General features: G+C 39.5%; 1 protein-coding gene across 2 annotated transcripts in view; it reads right to left on the bottom strand.

Annotated features, from left to right (window-relative positions):
• Positions 1 to 772: 772 nt before the first annotated feature.
• The window catches only part of LOC124607432 (venom carboxylesterase-6-like), a 69981-nt gene continuing 52434 nt past the window's right edge, over positions 773 to 18319 (bottom strand). Inside the window, exons 9-10 of one of the 2 annotated variants that reach the window (XM_047139759.1) lie at positions 16048 to 16180; positions 773 to 1353 (exon numbers count right to left, since the gene is read on the bottom strand). In XM_047139759.1, coding sequence (XP_046995715.1) covers positions 1185 to 1353; positions 16048 to 16180 — 302 coding nt within the window. In that variant the 3' untranslated portion in view covers positions 773 to 1184. The remainder of the gene's footprint in view (positions 1354 to 16047; positions 16181 to 18319) is intronic. The other variant, XM_047139760.1, reaches the window with a different exon arrangement.

Below are 18319 nucleotides of genomic sequence, written 5' to 3'. Positions count from 1 at the left end.
TTTTTGTTTGAATATATAGAGTTTGAGCAAATATGTTTTTAAATAACTTGTAAAGTTGCCAGCAATTCGTCCCATAAATAATTTAGACATTTTCAGCATTTAATTTAGCGGAAGCCGCTGTACCAATCTGCGAGGGCAACGAGCGCAGACGCGGCACATTTAAAAAATATTTATTTCAGGCATCGCAGTCACCTCGCCGGTAAAGCGAGGTAACATAATAATATTTAACATATCATATTATTCAGTGCATTTCTCAGTTTGATTTGGAAGGTGCTGTGCGACATGTTCCATGCGGCCGCAAAAAATATAACGAATAACTGTGTTATGACTTTATCATTTTCACATTTTGTGGCAAGGTCTGCTCTGTGAAACTAAAGCAATATTTTACATTTTTTCCCTGAGATTAAGAGAACGTGGGCTAGCCGCGCGCCTGTTCTAATTAACAGTATTCAAAAATCCACTGCACAACGTAACCAACATTCAGTGCTGTAACGACCATTTGAATTTCGTTACTGACTTTCTGAATACGATGCAAAGTAGTAAGTTCAGATACAGCAGCCTTGCTTTCTTGATTACGTTACAGTAGCAAGTGAATGTTCCACACATAATTATCCAGAGCAGATGTGGAAAAGCAATAATTTGATCCACGGTGTGCCACATTTATGATAAAAGTGTTTATTCCCTCTCCCACTCCATAGCCACAAGCCGAATAAAATTAGCTCCAGTAGTAAAAAAGTGAGAGGTGGAGTAAGGGAGACGGAATACTACGTAATTGATCAAAACAATAATTAATAATTTTAATTATTGTATTCCAGCTAAACCCTGATGGAGTCAAATACAACAAGTTCGGTCAAAATCATAAGCATCCATATATCTCTCAAGTTCAAAAACACATCAGTCTTTACATAAAAAACTTTGCCCCTCATTTTCCTGTCATCCATTCTCACACAACACAACGTTTTCAAATGTTAATTTACTAATTATATTTTCAGACTTCCTGTCAGAGAAAAACATGGTTATTGAATTACACATTCCTAGTATTATCGTAGTGATAAAATGGTTACAACATATATTACTGCCAACGCCATGAAAAAAATTCAAGCCAACCAATAGTATTTGATTTTTTAATGTATCCAGTAATTACATCAGTCCACTGGCTTGCTTATGTATCTCCTACTGAGCGGTCAGAGTTCATCGGCGTAAGGCTGCAGCGGCACGTTGGTGTTCCAGAAGTCCATCCGTTCTGCGTCCTTGTCGTGGGCCAGTGAAAAGTTGGCCTGCATCAGCATGTAGCTGCGGTTAGAGTTGTTGTATGGTTCCCACACAACTGGGTCCGCTTCTGGAGTAGGTGTTCTGGGGAGAAACGGAACCATTGTCAGAATACTGACAGGAGTATTATCGCATTATGACGTCTCTAATGCTGTTTAAACTTTGCATTCGTCACTGTGTGAAATCAAATTTTCCTCTACTAGCTTTTTAACGTACCAAGTGAATGCAATGCACATCTTTTATTACTTAGTTACTTAAGGATCGCATAATTGTTTCGATTATGACTTGAATATCTATCTGTGTTTAGATGCTGAAACTGTCTGTATGAAAATGGCGAGAAATTTCTAGTACCGTGCCAGAGAAAAAGTACCATTGTCATTTGGTTACAGGCATGACCGTATAATTCTAGCGATAACGACCTACCCTCCATTTCTGCCAGTACCTTCCTCCTATCTTGCAAGCTTCAAAAGTGACTACAACACGTTTTCTCATTTCTTTTCTTTATTTTGACTTTGTACTATGATTTCATGACCATCTAAGGACATTCATACAAAGTTCATGCAAGTTATATTCGTATTCAAATGTTTATTACTGTCTTTTCTATGTACACAGCAGGTAACGCAGATTAATATAATCTGGCCATTCAGTAGTCATGTACAGGGGGGGAGGGGGCAGAAATTGACGAGTCATGAGCACTGCAATCGTATTCTGCTCCTTTCTCAGTTAATTCATACGGAAAACGTTTTCTTTAAATCACAAAACGTTTAAAGATTTCCATTTATACTTTGGGGGTCTCTTACAACAAGGATTCGAACATGAACAGATCATGATTGGTGGGGCTACAGTAAATTAGCATGAATTTTATTCAGCATGAATTGAATTTACTTGTCCCTGGAGAACAAGCACAAGAACATGGAATATTACTATGGGACACAATCCCTCAACATATACACAATGTAACGAAAAGTATTCGAGAATTCTCTTAAAGAGTTTCTTCATTTAAAATTCGACAGATAAAGCGATCAGCCGCAGCTGATAATGATTATTAACTTGCGTGTGGAACTACTACCTGTCCCATAATATTATTTGTAATTGGTAGCCTCAGATGCAGGTCCTCGCCCACCACTCCTGCACTGAACTTCATTCCACCGATTGTCAGTTATTTAGCAACTGATACTGATTATTCGTTGTTATACTTTCTACATACAGAGGGTGGCCAGAAACAGTCTGAAAAGCCAGTCAGGCCGTCGCGCGCGCAAATTCAAGAGACCTGCCAGAGACAGTGTCACAAAATTTCGTTTGCTTTTCCTAGACCGTACAAACGTAGCTTTCACTCACCTAGCTGTAATCTGACTGAAAACACGAACGCATTCCAAATACTTTTAAGCCTACCATACACCAGGTTTCATCAGCTGGTATGAAAGTATAAAACTCAGTCACTAGTAAGAACTTCCCACATATAAAGGGTGGTCAGAAAGAATCTGGAAATATTGTAAGGACGTGGCAGGGAGGGGGGGGGGGGGGTTGTGCAGAGAAATAATTACACTTGTTCAGATGCTCCTTACCAGTTAAAATTTGCCTTTTTCGGATGTGAAAAATTTCAGCTACGTTTGTTCGCTCCGAGAAAAGCAAACGAAATTTTGTGACACTGTCTCCAGCAGGTATCTTGAATTTGCGCGCGTGACAACCTGACTGGCTTCTCAGACTATTTCTGGCCACCCTCTGTATGTAGCAAGCATAGCAATGAATAATCAGTATCAGTTGCTAAATAATTGACTACTGGCGGAATGAAGTTCAGTGGAGGAGTGGTTTGCGAGGGTCTGATTCTTAGGCTACCAATTACAAAGAATATTACGGGACAGGTAGTAGTTCTACATGCAAGTTAGTAATCATTATACTCAGTACAGTACAATTTTTACGTTTATGTGAGCTCATGAAGAAGTGGACTCAAAGAAGTAGTACGTTGCTGGCTGATGGCCAGAATCTTGATTACAAGTAAAAAAGAAAACTAAAACATAAGTAGTAATTTCACACGTAAGTTATTAATCATTAAGCTTGGTACAGTTTCAAATAGCGTAGGTGCGGCTCTTAGTCATTCTGCCGAGTAAATAACTATCTTAAAGAAAAGGGATATAAGGGCTTTCCCACACTTTGTACATAAATTTCATTAATGGGATTCCTATCCATAAGAGGTAACCTCCTAGAACCCAGAAATTTGTGTATCAGTTTATAAATAAAAGTTTCACTTGATTTTCTCAGATTTTTGCAATAAATAATATTTTCCGTTGGTTTCATGTTTGTCTTACACTAACTAGCTATACTCCAGGACCCAAGTATCCCACTAGTTACGTAAGAAAATAGAATATTTTTGTGTCTTTTCCTTACGGCGGATGACTCCAGAAGATATTTATTGCTGAAAGTTTTTCAGGCATTTCTTTTTGGTACATTTGGAGCATCTCTCTGACCTCTGTAGTAGTGTGGGGTGGAAATTGCTTCATGCAGGAGCCAACGGGTACTTGTCAGATCAATCCGTTGCGCAACTCATCAACACAGCACCCATAAATTAACAGAAAATGGCGACTCTGTCATACCTAACTATCATCTATCACCTATTCTGATACTGTCCTATCTTGGTAACCTACCCATCTTAGCTATCCTGTCAGTGTCGCGACCAATACAGGGAACAAACGCTTAATCACGAGTGACTTAATATAGAGTATCACTCTGATTCGCTAGCGACACAGGTGCTCTCTCAGTGCAGTATTGAGGAGAGACTTTTTTCCTCGCTCTCTGCATACGCGCACGAGCGCACTCGCTCCTGCTACCTGTTGCTACTTCAAGAGCGGCACCGGAACGACCCCTCTCCATGCAAAAAGCGAAAGGATATATCATCTGCTGTCTTTCCCTCACTCCTCTGGCTCATTTAGTCAGAAATAGTCCGCTAATCAGCGTTACCCTTACAAACGGGAGAATGGCGCTCCGTTTAAGCTGACCAATCCGGAAATATATATAGCATCTGCATTAGGTGTTTACTGTCCACCTGTGAGAACTCTGAAACTGTGCACTAGGTCCGTCAAAAAATATGTGTGCTGGGGCTCTCCCAAACAATACAGCTGGTTTTGCTTTTAAGGCGAACACGCAGACCATTATCCCTTTTCTCTGTCAAAAACTGTTTTGGTGCCTGGGCAGTCAGCTGGTTGGTGCAGCTGCTTGCTAACTCATCCTCCTACGGACTTTCCAGCAGGCTGGTTGCCCCCACCAAACAAAAAGTCCTGTGGCCGTTGTGTCTTGAATGCTGTGTACACCAGCCTTGACTTTTTAAACTCGGTCATCACTTGCGATTTATTTATTAGATTTGCATATCTATTAAATGGAAATATGTAAAATTGACTCTACCCTATGGAGTTTGGGCTCTAATGAAGCATCTTGATACGCAGAATACGATGGTGAGGTCGGAATATGTAAGAAATGAAGGTCTGGTGACCACGCCACCTTACCCAGTGTGTAAGAAACGAAATGATCGCATGGCATTGATGACTGGGAAACCCTACCTGGGATAGTTCGGCCGCCGAGTTGCAAGTTCTTTCAGGTGGCGCCACAATGGGCGACTTGCATGTTCATGACAATGAAATGATTATGAGGACAATACAACACTCCAGTCCCTGAGGGGAGAAAATCTCCATCCTGAACCTGTTGCACGGTAGCCAGATGAGCTACGGAGGCCGATACACGGTACTGTGAGTTATACAGTTTAAACAAGGTCATGAAGCACTGGGACTCAAATAACTACCACATTGGTGGCCTGAATCTTGACTACCGTTTAGAAAGGCAACTAATCGAATCGCGAAAAATTCTGCACTTACTACTCAGCAAGTGGAGAAAAACGAGATATGGCAACACATTTCAATTAGATGCAATCTCGATGTTCTAATACATATTACATCCCTAACGGCACACATCTACCAGTCTTCCTGATCTCGCAAGGCACGTCGCTTAAAATTGCACTATTCTCATGATTTCTTATAAGAAAAAATAGAAGTCGTACTGGATCGCGAAATACCCATCTAATTCCGCAAGAATTTGAAAGAATGAGCTTTAATATCAGAATAAATTACATTTTACTGTGGACCTTAGCCCATGATACCAGAGGAGTGTTTTTATAATGCGTCCTTCACTAACCGGCAGCTCTGGAAGACTGGTTTCATATTCCCTTGTTCGAGAGTGTCCACCCATATCCGGGTGTGGGGAAAGGTACAAGTTTTCATTTGTCGCTTCAATCTGCATATGTACTTACGTCATAGATGTTAGAGACTCGAAAAGGTCTCTTGAACCATTTGGTACAAGTTTTCATTTGTCGCTTCAGTCTGCATATATACTTACGCCATAGATGTTAGAGACTCGAAAAGGTCTCCTGAACCATTTAGTTTCATTTGACTTATGAAAGGGTTTCAGCAGAAGTCTTTCAACCTCTCCTGCATAACTTGTGCACCAGTACTCCTAAGACGCATTGCTATACGTCACCGCAAACTGGTGCGATCGCAGGATAAAGAACGAAAAGAACTATCACAAACAATTAATAAACAGCGACAGGACGACAAAAAGAAAGTGTTTGCTCAGGGAAAAACTTACGTAGACAATCACATATACTCGATTTTGGAAGAAATCGAAACGGTTAAGGAGACAAATATTCAAATAAAAGAGAGGCTCACGGAAATCCAATCACATACAATTGAGGCGAAAATTTCTACACCACTGAAATCCAGAATATTAGGGATAAATTAACAGAAGAAGTTCTGACGCTAACTGGCAAAATGGAACACATAGAAATCAATCAAGAAAGTAACCAAAAGTAATCGTAAATTACGAAACGAATTGACAGAAAAGATCAACGAACTCACTACAAGAATAGACCTGTTAGATACTACCAATAACAGTAAATCAGATGGCACTACACCAGTCTCAGTTCAACAGATTTCTAATAGTAAAGATACGAAAATTACAAATGTGCAGCAACCAATCGCAGACCTAGAATCACGTAATAATTTGTTACATGCGAAAATCAATTCTTTACAGCAAAGGATAGCTGACACACAAGAAACAACTGCAAACCATCAATTCCAACAGAACACACACCATTACGACATGCCTCAGATGCACAATACACATAATGTCGGTAGACTTCAGAGAGTAAGAGATCTTAACCAGGCAGAAAGACACACAAATCCATATTCACAACATTACGAAAATAATTACACACAAAGATATGACGGTTTCGACCACAAGCATTTCCTTTCAATGAGAAAGTTTAAAACACTTAAAAACGACTGGATGCAAATACATCCACTGGACTGGATCCAACAATTCAATGCAGCACTCCCACCATCATGGCCAGTTCAACATAAGCTAGAATTTATTATTGGTTCTCTTGAAGGGGAAACAGCGAGAAGAATGCGACCAATTGCTAGACAGTGTTTTTCAGTAGAAGCATTCCAGGAAGCATTTCTAGCAGCATATTGGTCAGATACCAATCAGAGTAGCATTAAAGAGCTGCTAATTAGTCTGCCAAATTTCGAGAATTCTACTTTCCCAACAATCACACAATTTTTCGAGTATATGGTTAAACAAAACCAATACCTCAATGAGGCATACAGTCAATCCGCATTAATACAGCTGTGTATTTCAAAACTCCCCAGAGCATTAAAAGTGTCATTATTAACAGGCCAGCAAAAGGGCAGTGTGTACGCATTTAGAGACATCCTGCAATTGCTAGAGGTACAACAGGCAGATTATGCGTTTGTTAATAAGAACTTTTCACGATATAACGTAAACCAGACAAACAATACTAATTTTGAGCAAACACGATTTGGCAATATCAATCATAATAAACGCTTTTGCAGCGAAAATGAAAACTTCAATCGAGAATACACACAGGGATTCAATAAACAGCAGTATAATAACAATGTACATTACAATTCAAGACAATAACAAAGCCATCCAAATAACACGACACATATACATCAGGAAATGCCAAACCGGTCAAACTTTCACATGACTCATCGCCAAGAAAATGCGACAGGTACAAACAATTACATGGGTCAGCCGCAAAATGCACAAAACGAACAAAGACAGCATATTCAGAGAAACATGCGTGCCTCGCCGTATAACCACAGTTATGACGACAGAAGGAGAGAAAACGAACACCGACCGCAAAGGACATTCTACAATGATAATTTTCATAGAAATTCAAACAGTGCACAACAACCAAGTTATCGTATGAATGTACCAGACACAAGATTTCATCCGCCACCTACCGCTAATAATCAAAACGGTAAAACAGTACAGCTCATAGAAAACACACAACACTCCCCAACAGAAAATAAAATGTCAGAACATTTATGACTAGAGATAGCCTGTGATGAATCTCTAAGTGACGACGCTATGGATAAGGACAGAGAAAAGATAACGATAAGAATGCCATTACATTCGACGACGTGCGAGACACACTGTTACACGAAAAACCGATCATGCAGAAAACTATATTCCACCCAATAATCCAGATAAATTTAAAGTCACAAAATATTTCAACAATAACTGATTCAGGCTCACCAATGTGCGTAATTAACGAAGACACAGTTAACAGATGCAATAGCAATAATGATTACCCAGTATTCTCATTACACAAAACTAAATTTAAGGGAGCATTTCCAGGAAAAATCATTGAAGTCAAAAGACAGACACAATTAACGTTTGTTTTTGCAGGGCAAACTTTCCACAGCAATTGTTGGATAGTTCCAGATTTAACAACTGATATAATATTAGGAATGAATTTTCTCCTACAGTACGACATAAAGATTGACTTTAAATCGTCATACCTAACATTACAGAAGAAAGACAGTGAAGTGGTAGTGAGATTTCAAAACACAGTATCCTCAGAAGAACAAAATTTGCACAGGATCGAGATTATTGCACATTCTAAGGATAACGATTGTTATCTCACACTATACACGAATACACATCATAACGACATGGCAGAGGAACAGGAGTATAATGTATTAGAGACAATTACACGCAGGGTTGGAGACAGTATAGCAAAAGATGACACAGAGCGCACAGAATTAGAAAATAGTCTTGTGCAACATAAAACAGTTTTTACCAATGTTCGCGGAACGATGACAGGATTTATGTACGAATTTCAGGTGAAACCACACGAGACTTTCAAAGCAAAACACTATCCAATCCCGCTTATATACACAGAAGCAGTTGAAAAAGAGTTACGAGCAATGACTGATCAGAGTATAATTGAACCAGCAGCAAGCCAATATATAAATTCATTACACATCGTTGAAAAGAAGGATGGATCATTCCGTTTAGTTTTATATTCACGTGGGGTTAATAAAATAATCATTACAGAAACTGACCGATCACAGACGTTAGAAGAGTTACTGCAAAAGTTTCATGGCACCTCTATATATACCACCCTCGATCTCAAACCAGGATTTTGGCAAATCCAGTTCCATCCAAATTGCCGAAAGTATACGGCATTCCTTTGCTTTGGTGAATGTTATCAATTTTGTAAACTTCCGTTTGGACTAACGATTTCGTCTGCAGCCTTTATACGAGGCATGAATACAATTCTCCCACAGGATCTTAAAAACAAAATTACTACATATGTAGATGACATTCTAATCGCAGCAGAAAACTGGGAACAGCACAACCACACGCTTCAACATTACTGAATACATTCGAGGAGAACGGTGTAACTATAAACCTCCGTAAATCTGAATTTGGAAAAGCCTCAATAAAATTTCTAGATCATATCATTTCACAAACAGGTATTGTACCAGACTCCGACAAATTGCAAGCATTGAAAGATATCAACGTGCCAACAAGTAAGAAGGAACTTCGGAACTTTTTAGGCCTTATTAATTATTTTCGAAAATTCTTCCATATAAAGCATTAAACAAATTTATTGCCACAAAAAGCATACAACACAGGACGAATACATTTCACAGTTTCAGGAAGTAATAAATGCAATACTTAATGAGTCAACGATGCTCTCACCAACTGTAATACTTCCGAATAAAGACCCACCGAATAAACTTACTGAAATCATTACTTTTCCAAAGAAGCGTAGACTTCGTCATTGTGAGATAATAGAAATGGCACTAGCGAACATCAAATGAGCTGCAGATCGTCGGAGGAGACAGCAGAAGCAGGTAAGTAGATTACGCAAGTACGAGATTGGCGATAAGGTACTAGTTCGTACCCATTATCTGTCACATAAAGGGAAGAAACGATGCAAAAAATTTGAACTTCTATACGCAGGACCGTACAGAGTTCGAAATATTCCGCACGCTAATGTAGTACGCATTGAGACACTCAGAACAAAAAAATCGAGCGGAAACCATCATATGCCAAACATAAAGAAATTCTTAAAATAGAAAAACCTTCTTACAGGGATACATATTGACAGAGTATAACAATGAGCTTTTTGACACATTCCAGCAAGCCCGAATACAGTGAGCTGCTAATGGGTTATTTACGTGCACAACAGGTCACCTCGATTCGACCGCAGATAAATACACTGAACATTAATAGCAGTCTTAGAAGCGTTCTCGCAGGACATTTATTTCACATTGTGTAATGTAAGTGAAGCAATTAACAGGACTACTTTTAATGTAAATGTATAACACGTACAAATAATTTTCATTCAGTAATACCAATGCAGCATTGTTGTCATAGTTAACCAAAATAAACGTAGTTTTAATTATTATATAAGTACTGAATATGGAGAAATGTTGATAAATGCTTTACAGGTCATGCCGAGAGCTGACGCGATTTTCCAGATGCAGAGAGATGTTGAAGTCATGCCGTGCGCTGACGATTATTAACCATGAATATTTTGTTATAGGTAATACAGAGAGATATTGAAGTCATGCCGTGCGCTGATGATTATTAACAATGAATATTTTATTATAAGCTATGCAGAGAGATGACACGAGGTACAAAGGAGAGAGGAGAATGAAGCTGTTAGTATGTAAGGAATATAATTTAGTAACGGTTTATTTTGATAACAGGTGACACAGCGCAGCGCAGCACTACGGATGGAGAAACCACATTAAATTGCTTACTATATGTACTTTGCTATTCGAAAAAAATTTTCTGCATTGAACATTATATCTTTTACATCGGATACGTACATAGGTAAAACAGATCAGACCAAACTTCAGCATACCGATTCGCACTCTACGTAAAATACAAATGTTTTCTCTTAAATAATAATGACGATGTGTGTTACACAACTCAAACACAATATATAGTCGACTGACGATATGACTCGTAACTGACGAACACATTATCGAACATACTGGAGTCACAGAAAGTGACATATTTGGTCAAAAATGTACTTTCATATTTCAAAAAAAGTGAATTCACAAACTGTTAAGTAATATAACAGTGTCTTTATGCAGTTATTTATATGAGCATCAGATTATGATTAACCTAAAAGAAATGTATGTCATAAAGTCACAGAAAGTGACATAGTTCGTATAAAGGTACTTGTCTATTTTATGTAAAATGTTGATGCCTAAATGTACTACTAAATTCCACTTACAGAAATATTTGTTTATGTTATTGACTGTCACGTAATGTCATATGTACTGTAGGCTCAATTCACTACAGATGGAAAATGTGTTTTTTATGTAATTGTTTAAAACTATAAACTTTTCATACAGTCACACTAGGTGACATATTTTGTCCTTTTAAACGTAAAATAAGAATACGGCAAAGATAATTTTTGTGAGCACAGAGGAAAGAGATGATGTAAAATTTTATAATAACGGTATCAACCATATCCGTGAACCTTTTGACAAAATGATTATAGGCTACCTGTACCTTAATTCCTGTGCATGCCCATGCTTATGGAGCACAAACAAACTGAATAGTAACCCACGTTACTTCAATCTACGATGTTTTCTATGAGGTGTCGGCATACCAATATGCACACCACAGTCATGATGTACGTCAACAGGTGCTTGCATACCAAGATGCACACCATCACTACTAATGGACAACTGGAGTTGGAACTTGTACCTGATGTAGCTGCGGCAACTCAGGCAATTCGACGGTTAACTTAGTGTTTGGTTACACTAAAACTATGGATCAAAGAAACGACGGAATCACATGGCGAAACCTGGTATTGTGCTATGTGAGGGAAAGAAACGGACTTTTGAGTGCATTCACAGACAGTTGCCAGTGCTTTGACCACGCTATCCAATTCCTTTTTTTTCCTTCCTTGAATATGGTAGATGCCAATATACACTCCTGGAAATGGAAAAAAGAATACATTGACACCGGTGTGTCAGACCCACCATACTTGCTCCGGACACTGCGAGAGGGCTGTACAAGCAATGATCACACGCACGGCACAGCGGACACACCAGGAACCGCGGTGTTGGCCGTCGAATGGCGCTAGCTGCGCAGCATTTGTGCACCGCCGCCGTCAGTGTCAGCCAGTTTGCCGTGGCATACGGAGCTCCATCGCAGTCTTTAACACTGGTAGCATGCCGCGACAGCGTGGACGTGAATCGTATGTGCAGTTGACGGACTTTGAGCGAGGGCGTATAGTGGGCATGCGGGAGGCCGGGTGCTCAACACGTGGGGCGTGAGGTCTCCACAGTACATCGATGTTGTCGCCAGTGGTCGGCGGAAGGTGCACGTGCCCGTCGACCAGGGACCGGACCGCAGCTACGCACGGATGCACGCCAAGACCGTAGAATCCTACGCAGTGCCGTAGGGGACCACACCGCCACTTCCCAGCAAATTAAGGACACTGTTGCTCCTGGGGTATCGGCGAGGACCATTCGCAACCGTCTCCATGAAGCTGGGCTACGGTCCCGCACACCGTTAGGCCGTCTTCCGCTCACGCCCCAACATCGTGCAGCCCGCCTCCAGTGGTGTCGCGACAGGCGTGAATGGAGGGACGAATGGAGACGTGTCGTCTTCAGCGATGAGAGTCGCTTCTGCCTTGGTGCCAATGATGGTCGTATACGTGTTTGGCGCCGTGCGGGTGAGCGCCACAATCAGGACTGCACACGACCGAGGCACACAGGGCCAACACCCGGCATCATGGTGTGGGGAGCGATCTCCTACACTGGCCGTACACCACTGGTGATCGTCGAGGGGACACTGAATAGTGCACGGTACATCCAAACCGTCATCGAACCCATCGTTCTACCATTCCTAGACCGGCAAGGGAACTTGCTGTTCCAACAGGACAATGCATGTCCGCATGTATCCCGTGCCACCCAACGTGCTTTAGAAGGTGTAAGTCAACTACCCTGGCCAGCAAGATCTCCGGATCTGTCCCCCATTGAGCATGTTTGGGACTGGATGAAGCGTCGTCTCACGCGGTCTGCACGTCCAGCACGAACGCTGGTCCAACTGAGGCGCCAGGTGGAAATGGCATGGCAAGTCGTTCCACAGGACTACATCCAGCATCTCTACGATCGTCTCCATGGGAGAGTAGCAGCCTGCATTGCTGCGAAAGGTGGATATACACTGTACTAGTGCCGACATTGTGCATGCTCTGTTGCCTGTGTCTATGTGCCTGTGGTTCTGTCAGTGTGATCATGTGATGTATCTGACCCCAGGAATGTGTCAATAAAGTTTCCCCTTCCTGGGACAATGAATTCACGGTGTTCTTATTTCAATTTCCAGGAGTGTATAATGAAACATAAACTATGTTCTAATTTTTGCCAGCCATTACTATTAGAAATATAAATAACTTTTATTACCTGATGTACACTTCCAACTTACTGACTCATATTATTTGTATATTTTGATGTATACTCTTTTGAATATTCTCTTTGTTAGACTTAGGAACACAAATTCTTATGGCAGTATATGTATGTGCTTTGTTGAAAGAAATATTCTATAATTAACTTACTTATTACTACACATATTTCTATAATCAAAGTTTCTCCTTACGTCAAGTCCAAATGACTTAACGACGTAGGAAAATTTTAAGGAAACCCAGTGGAGGGTTATGTAAGACGTGTATATTTCTATTGTCTATTGTCAAATCACAGTTTATGAAAGATGTTTATATTTTATTAATAGGATTAAGTAGGAACAATTAATATTTTTCATGTTGGAAATAATTGTGGTAGCAGGTAATGTCTGCACCAATGTATTGTTGACAAGAGAGACCGCAAATTGATATAATTTTAAAAAAGGGCGGGAGAGGCCGCGTATGGATACATTTTAAGAAAAGAGCAGGAAAGGCCGCGCATTGAATCATTTTGTAATGGTAGCAGGGATTGTCTGCACCAGAAAGGATTGTTGGCAGAAGAGACCGCACTTTAGCGTTCGTAGGAAGTCAGTAGTAAGCGAGAAGTGAAGCGAGTCGGTAGCAGGTCTGAAGCGAGAGGTTGAGAGGAGCGGTGTGCCTGCCAGCCACTAGCTATGATTTACAAGAGATTATAAACTGATGTACAGAGACATCAGCTAACTATTATAATAAGAGGAACTAATATTATTGAATTAATTTTTTGAGAAACTCAAGACTACTGAAGGTATGTTTGCGCATTGCTATTTGTAAGATTATTGTAAAAAGTAAGACCCACGTGAACGTTAGTAAAATCATTTCATTCAGAATATAATTAACTTTTGCCAGCAATATTGCATTTCTAATTATAATCCAACCCAAAAACCATCAATGTAAAATTTTGCAAAATTTTATTGTTGTCAAGAAAAAGTTTAACTATGAATTGCGTAACTTCAGTCAAATTAATTACAGAGTAACGTCAGCTTTGCTATTAAAGAATAACGTCAGCTTTGGTAATAAATACAGCCACGTATTATGAAAGCCCACCAGCAGCTAGTAGAGTATAGTAAAACAGAGTAAGTATATTCATGTCGCAGTTCGATGTAGCAGTCAGATGGCGATCCAGTAACAGTATAAAAGGTAAGGAACAGTTTTGGGTTATTGCAGATAACGACTGAAGGCCACGACGACGACACATTCTATGTTTCGTCGAAATAATTAGGAAATCACTTTTAATAAGCAGCAATTAAATTTTTATGCGAAGATTGAGAAAGAGAATAAATTCCAAAGGGAAGATTTAATTTGTTATTATTAAGCAAGAGATAGAAATATTAAGGGAAGGTTACATAGGTTATTGTAAAAGGGAAGGTTACCATTAACAAAAGAGATATAGAGGAGACGGGAAGGTTTCAACATTAAAACCGCAATACTTCTTCCCATTCGTCGGTAGCATTATTTATACGCTTGAAGTCCCTATACATTAGGAAATGGATTACGAGAAAACCGTATTAGAAGGGAAACATCTGTGAAATCTCGAGTGTGACAAACATCTCCAACGCCATATCATGAGGTCGTATCTTTGTTGGAAAACGTAAGTAAGTACTACTTAAAGTTTATTACTTAATTATGTATACAAAAATAGAACATTATTTACTACAACGATGATTCCTTTGAGGAATTAAAACACCGCATTGTCAGAAGGACAAGAAACTTTATTTAATCTCAATGTTTCTTTAATTTTCTTTCGTACTTCCGTTCACATTAATTTTGAGTTATTGAGAACTAGTTTCGAAAATGTCGTTCATTTTCAAACTGTTACCTACATTAAAGTTTCATCATCAGTAAAAATGTAAAATGCAAAATATTATAGTATATGAACAGTTTACTAGACTTCTGTCTGTGCAAAAGACAAGAGTTCATTACAGATGGCTAGAAAGTTGTCTATATAATTTGTATTTTATATTTCGACAAAATGCACAATTTTAACGTAAGTAATGGTTTGATAATGAAGTAATATGTTTGAAATTAGTTAGCATTACCTCTTAAATGTGAACGTAACTACAACAGGAAATGAAAGACATAGTAAAAAATGACTAATTTTGAAACAAAACTTTAAACTTAATTATAATGCTTGGACGCATTTTTAATTGAAGCATAGTTTCTGTCCTACCCACTGCATACAGTCTCTCTGACGACAGAACTAAAATTCTGTTTCAGGCTTCAGTCAACTGAAATAATCTCCATAATTTTATCATTCTCGTTCAGAATTGTTCATGTACACGTGTGCTAGAATTGTTTGTGAATTATATGAAGACATTTGCATAACTCTATGGGAAAATCATGCTTCGCCTCACTGCTGAGGATTTCCTTAAAGTGTGTCTGATAATGTGTAATTGTTGAACACTCCTAACTGATGAGGGAAATATTCTCACACTCAGCCCCTTAAATCAGGACCTGTGCACTAAAATCACAACATTATTTCTCTGTTTCATCTTCATGACACCATAGAGGCCAAATTCAGAGCAAAAGTATAAACACCACTCACTTGAATGCTTCTGTTTAACAACACGCATGGAAAGCAGGACGTCCCTAAATACAAATTGGTTGTAGCATACAGTTAGTCGAAAACTGACAAAGGAAGTAAGATGAAATTTATTCAGTCGTGGATATGCTGTAGACTCCTGGGATATAAAGACACTTAGTCGTAGTGAGATATGGGGTCTGATGAACATAGCCAATGCCACTCTGCCTGCAGACAAAGATGAATTTAAATTAAAGGTGAAGAGCTATTTCTGTGTAGCTCATTCTACAAATGCAGGAACAGAGTTTAATATTTTGTATGATATCACCTTCCCTTAGTTATATGGCAGAAGGTTCGCAATTCGTGTATGCTAATGAGACACTAAATATTTTAAAAGTTATAAAAGGTGTATATCAGATTCTACACTCACCCATATTTAGCAAAATTGATCCAGTATCGGAGTATATTCCTGCGTACTTTATCCTCTTCTGAGTTGGGATCCAAATTGTACTCGGTATCCTTTCTCAAGAATAGGAATGGAAGTTCACCCGAGTGAGTGACACCTGGAACAAGTGAACAATAACGGCTCTCCTACTTGAAGACAACGCAGTTTAAAATAAAAATTGGCAGTAATACCGGATTTCCCAGTGGTGAAAATTGTTTCAGCTTTTAGTTGTATCATATGCTATTGCATTTCGTCTTTAGGAGTTTAAGTTGCATTGGACATACTGCTTACAGAGTATGTATCTTGCTGTTATTGTCAGTTATTTTCTCTAAAGAGCCAGGTTGAAAGTTATTAACTTACATCTTATTTCAGAAACATATACCAAACCAGTCCCTTCTCTACTGAAAATGAAAAGGTAGGAGCATGAACGTAACTTTCCAAAGCATTTTAAATTACATCGTTAGGCTTAAAATTCTTAGATTACTTGAAGCAAAAACTAGAAGTAACGAGAAAAGTAGATAGTACACAAGATATTTCATGTTGGTGCATCACACAGTATAATGATTATCATTGATATAGCAGACGCAGATATTTAAGCAGGGGAAGTCACCAGTTTCTAGTCTAATTGGGGGTCTATTTACGTGCGTCGTGATGATTTCCATCGTTCCATTTGTCCCTTCGTCATTAGCCCCCTCATTCCCCCTGTTGTGCCTGTGGCGGCATACTTCTTTAAAATTTAAACAACTGAGAAAGATACATGGAATTTCAGAAAGGTTCTTGAAAGTCTGGTACTTTGTCACTTTGTTTAAATACTCTAGCACTGCTATGAGCATTGACATGAGTGCACGCCACTTTATTACAACAATTTAGTACTATGAGAGCGGGATTCGCACTTTAAGCAATTTACTGACAATTGCTGCTCCACCACTTCATATAAATAATTTAATACACACTTGGCCACACTCACGTGTGGATTACATAAAGGTGTTTTAATACAAATGGTGGGCAATGGCTTTACGCAACATCCACAAGCGTGACAAGCGTGGCTGCTGCCAGTGCCATTGACGGAGAGGTTTGCCGGTCCAGTGCAGTTGTTACTTTGAATGAGAATAGAGACTCTGGCCTCGTGTTTGGATGTGTCCGTCCAGAGTCCAAAAGGTATCCCCACTACATTGACAAAATTACAATTTCTCACTGTACGTCACGTGCACACACTGCAATACATCCACTGATCAAAGCAAGCGACACATCTAAAGCGTATTAATGAGGATCTGAAAGCCATAAAATTAGCTGTTATCCCAGCTGCTGCTGGAATGACAAGATTTTGAGACCCACTACAGCACCACGGAAAACAGCTACAAAAGTTATGACGTTTCTCGCTATTATGTATATGTTTTTGTGATTGTGCGTTTTGTGGAAGAGAAAATAACTTGGTTCTGAAGGAACTAGCTTTTGAGATGTTGTGAGTAGATGGGCTTTGAGACTTGTGATGTGGAATAGCTCATTGATGACATCATCGATGAGTCATCAGATATTTTCCCACCCCTTCCCTATGACATTGTGTGCTGTTGCAGGATTTCCCTCTTTCCCTCCCCTGACATCCTTTGATGTAGGCCAATTGTCCTATGTAGAAAATAGTAGGAAATTCAAATATTGGTGAAAATTCAAAAGGAGCCTGATTATGATAGTGGGTTTTCCCCGTTCCGATGATGTGACTGTGGAAGTAGGGTTATTGTCCTAATCATAAATTGGCAGGAAATCCAAGATGGTGCAGTGTCATGTTGATGGAAGTAGTTCACTTGTGGTAAATATAGAATGTAAGATGATTTTTGGGTTTTTCCATCTGGCTTCACTCACGTGAGACAAAGAATGTTTACTTCTCCTCCATGTGGAAGCCTGCCTATTAGACAAAAAACACCAGTCTGGCTAGGAAAAAGGGAAAGTAATCAGTCTGCTGACCTACCTAACATGTTTCATGATGATGATGATTTATGGCGGAGGGCGCTAAACATCTAGATTAACATGTTTGCCAGAATGTGGGTAGCGCTGCATCAATTGTCTCCGCACCATGCCGACAGGTTCGCCTCGCATCACTGCATTGGCTGCGTTATATTTTACAAAGCATGAAAGCCACACTTGCCTGTAATACGGTTGGTGAATATTACAATGCCCTCTCCATTAACGAGGCCCTGTCACTCAGATCACCTTAAACAAGACTATCCACACGCAAACTAGAGTGACAAGCTCCTCTGCTGCT

This window comes from Schistocerca americana, chromosome 3 (assembly GCF_021461395.2).
Source record: "Schistocerca americana isolate TAMUIC-IGC-003095 chromosome 3, iqSchAmer2.1, whole genome shotgun sequence".
NCBI lineage: Eukaryota > Metazoa > Arthropoda > Insecta > Orthoptera > Acrididae > Schistocerca > Schistocerca americana.
Note: the sequence above shows the minus strand (reverse complement) of the source record. Positions and strands in the feature narration are given on the sequence as shown.